This window comes from Aplysia californica, unplaced genomic scaffold (assembly GCF_000002075.1).
Source record: "Aplysia californica isolate F4 #8 unplaced genomic scaffold, AplCal3.0 scaffold00253, whole genome shotgun sequence".
NCBI lineage: Eukaryota > Metazoa > Mollusca > Gastropoda > Aplysiida > Aplysiidae > Aplysia > Aplysia californica.
Window position 1 is genome coordinate 695,707 of NW_004797523.1, and position 2,948 is coordinate 698,654.

General features: G+C 38.2%; 1 protein-coding gene across 1 annotated transcript in view; it reads right to left on the reverse strand.

Moving 5' to 3' along the window:
• Positions 1-2,311, reverse strand: part of LOC101852771 — a gene marked incomplete in the record, with an annotated part of 10,182 nt that extends 7,871 nt beyond the window's left edge. The window contains 2 exon segments of the mRNA XM_013083754.1: positions 679-805; positions 2,043-2,311. Of these exon segments, the coding sequence (XP_012939208.1) occupies positions 679-805; positions 2,043-2,203 (288 nt within the window).
• Between the last annotated feature and the right edge of the window lie 637 nt (positions 2,312-2,948).

Consider the following 2,948-nt stretch of genomic DNA (forward strand, 5'->3'; position numbering starts at 1 on the left):
TATATATAAATGTATATATATATCCAAATGATTCAGCTTAACACTCAGTCTAATTATAATATATCTTGAAACGAAAATCCTGTTACGTCAGTGTTGAGATTGAGACATGCCACGTTATTGTCTTCGTTCTATTCCCCTAAAAGCCTTCAGCAATCAAACTCTTGATCTCTTGTGCTTGAGTTCAAACCTTGTATCCTTATCTCTCGGTCAAACAATTGACAAAACATTGCTACATATTGCTCCCACACGTAGAATCAGCGATATCGAAATGAATCAATACAAAGTTCAGGATATTTCAAAAGTGATTCCTGTTATGGCTGAAACAACGTAGTTATCAGTTAAAGGCAGGAAAGCTTTTCTGTTCTGGACCATAGATTGGTATTAAAATGCTACCCTAGATCGCGCACTCTGATTTAGTTCTGGTTCACTACAAAGCACCCTATTTGGCTTAATTTGGAATCAATTAAAAGACAAGAGGGAAAAGGAGCGCAAACTGAACTTTAACGGGACTGGTGTTTTACGCTTTATTTAGACGACAACTGTGCGCATGCTATGCGGAGTTTTAATAGAGCGCACCCCCCCCCCCGATAAACCCCCTAAAAAACGAAAACAAAACAAAAATGGCGATCATGACGATGAACGGTCTAGGATTTTATCACTTTAAATCTTTGTTCTTACCTTACTTATGAGGTTGACAAACTCCGTCGGGTTTTTGGGATATCTTTTTAGCTGGTTTCTGTCCACGATAAACTGTACAAAGTCTTGGAAATCTTCGGGGAACTGAGGCTTCAGCTTCTTCAGGTGTCTGAAAAGAGACGGTTGTAACAACTAAGTATGCCAGGAAAATAGGCGATTGTAATAACTAAATTATGACAGGGAAATAGACGGTTGCAAAAACGAAATGTGATAAAAAGTAGACAGTTGTAACAACTGAGTATGACAAAAAATAGACGGTTGTAAAAATTAGTATTACAGTAAAATAGGCAGTTGTAACAAAAAGTTTGACAGAGAAATAGACAGTTGTAACAACTAATTATGCCACGAAAATAGATGATTGTAACAACTACTACGACATGAAAAAAGATGCTTGTAACAACTAATACTGACATGAAAATGGACGGTTGTAACATCAAAGTATAACATGAAAAATAAGTCGAAGCTAATAACAATAGAGAATACTAACGAATTCATAAAAGATTCATATGCTATAGCCTGAGCCCCTGGACAACTATAAACACACTATGAACAGCAACTCATTCACGCGGGCCTCGAGAGAAAGAGAGGGACGGAGAACCACAATCGCCTATGTCTGCTCCATACAATACACACACGTACATAATATATTCAGCCACATAGATACACGAAGGCCCTCACCAACAGCCCCACAGTATCCCCCCCCCCCTCCCCACAAACACACACACACACACACACACACACACACAGACACAGACACACGGATACACCCCCCCCCCCCTCCCCACAAACACACATAGCCCTAAAATGAAAATAATTGTATTAGTCTTATGCCCTCCCCCCCCGAAAAAAAATTAATGGAAACAAACAAACAAACAAAAATGATGTAATTTAGACATTTCTAAGATCACATACGAGGTTTGGGGCTTCGTCTTCATTAACTTTTAAGTACAAGTCTTAAGCATAATGTCCTTCTTTATCGCAGCAAGTTTAGTTTGAAAGAGTATGAATGAGTTAGCATTTTAGGCATAAAGAAGACAGGTTTCAATGTACAAGCAAGTATTACGTACCAGAATTTAGAAAAAGAATGAAGATTTGATAGAGCAGGATACAGCTGCAGTTCAAGCAGACATATAATTATGACAAATGAGGAAAGCAAGGGGAAAAACCCCGATAATTCCCCCTGGGTATGCCTTGCTTTTTATAGATTGTAAAGCGCGTAGAGTTTGCTGTTGAGCGGGAAATGGGTTGTACAAATGCTATCTATTATCATCACTATCATTATTACTATCCTGCAGGTGTGATAAGGGTGTTCTTTTTTAGTGAGAAGATGCTTAGAGAAATCCTACTTTTCTCTAAAGGCTGGGATCTCCTTCTCCACTTTGTGTATGATGGTCATCGTCTTCCTCCTCTCGGCCTCCAGCGAGACTGGCGGTGGATCTTCTCCCTCTATACAGGAAATGACGGACATCTTGGGCGGAGCTTCTACAACTTGCTTGCGCATGCGCATATTCTATTGACACCGAGTCACGTCAGAGGAGAGAGTAGCCAGGGGACTTTTGAGGTGAAGAGGCAGGTTCAAAACTGTAGATCGAAAAAAAAAACCACCACACAAAAACTGGGTTATTTTATTATGGGAATAATACAGGGGAAAGTAAAATAAAGTTTGCAAAAGAACTTAAACTACATTTACTGTCACAATGACTGTTTTTTCTACGATTAATATTTACATGACAAAATAATACTACGGAAAGGTATTGGTTAAGTATTAAAACAAACAAATAAACGAACAAACAAACGAACGAACACGTTGACCTCAAGAAATATTGGACAGTGAACAGCATCAAATCATTTCAGGACAACAACAACAACAACAACAACAACAACAACAACAACAACAACAACAACAACAACAACAGCAGCAGCAAGAGCAACAACAATAACAACAAAAACCACAGCAGCAACAACAACAACACTAACAACAACAACACTAACAACAACAACACTAACAACAACAAAAACATCATCAGCAGCCGAAGCCGCAATTACAGCAGCTACAACTACAACAACAACACAAACAAAAAATAAATCTCAACAAGATCTGTACCAACTATATGAATGTGTATAGTAACATAATTAACAGAAAAAAATATACAAGAATTTTACAAGATATTAAATATTAAAATAACGACCACACTTGTAATAGTTATAGGCCTTAAAAAAAAACTCTCACCCCCACGCCCAAGCTGCCACAC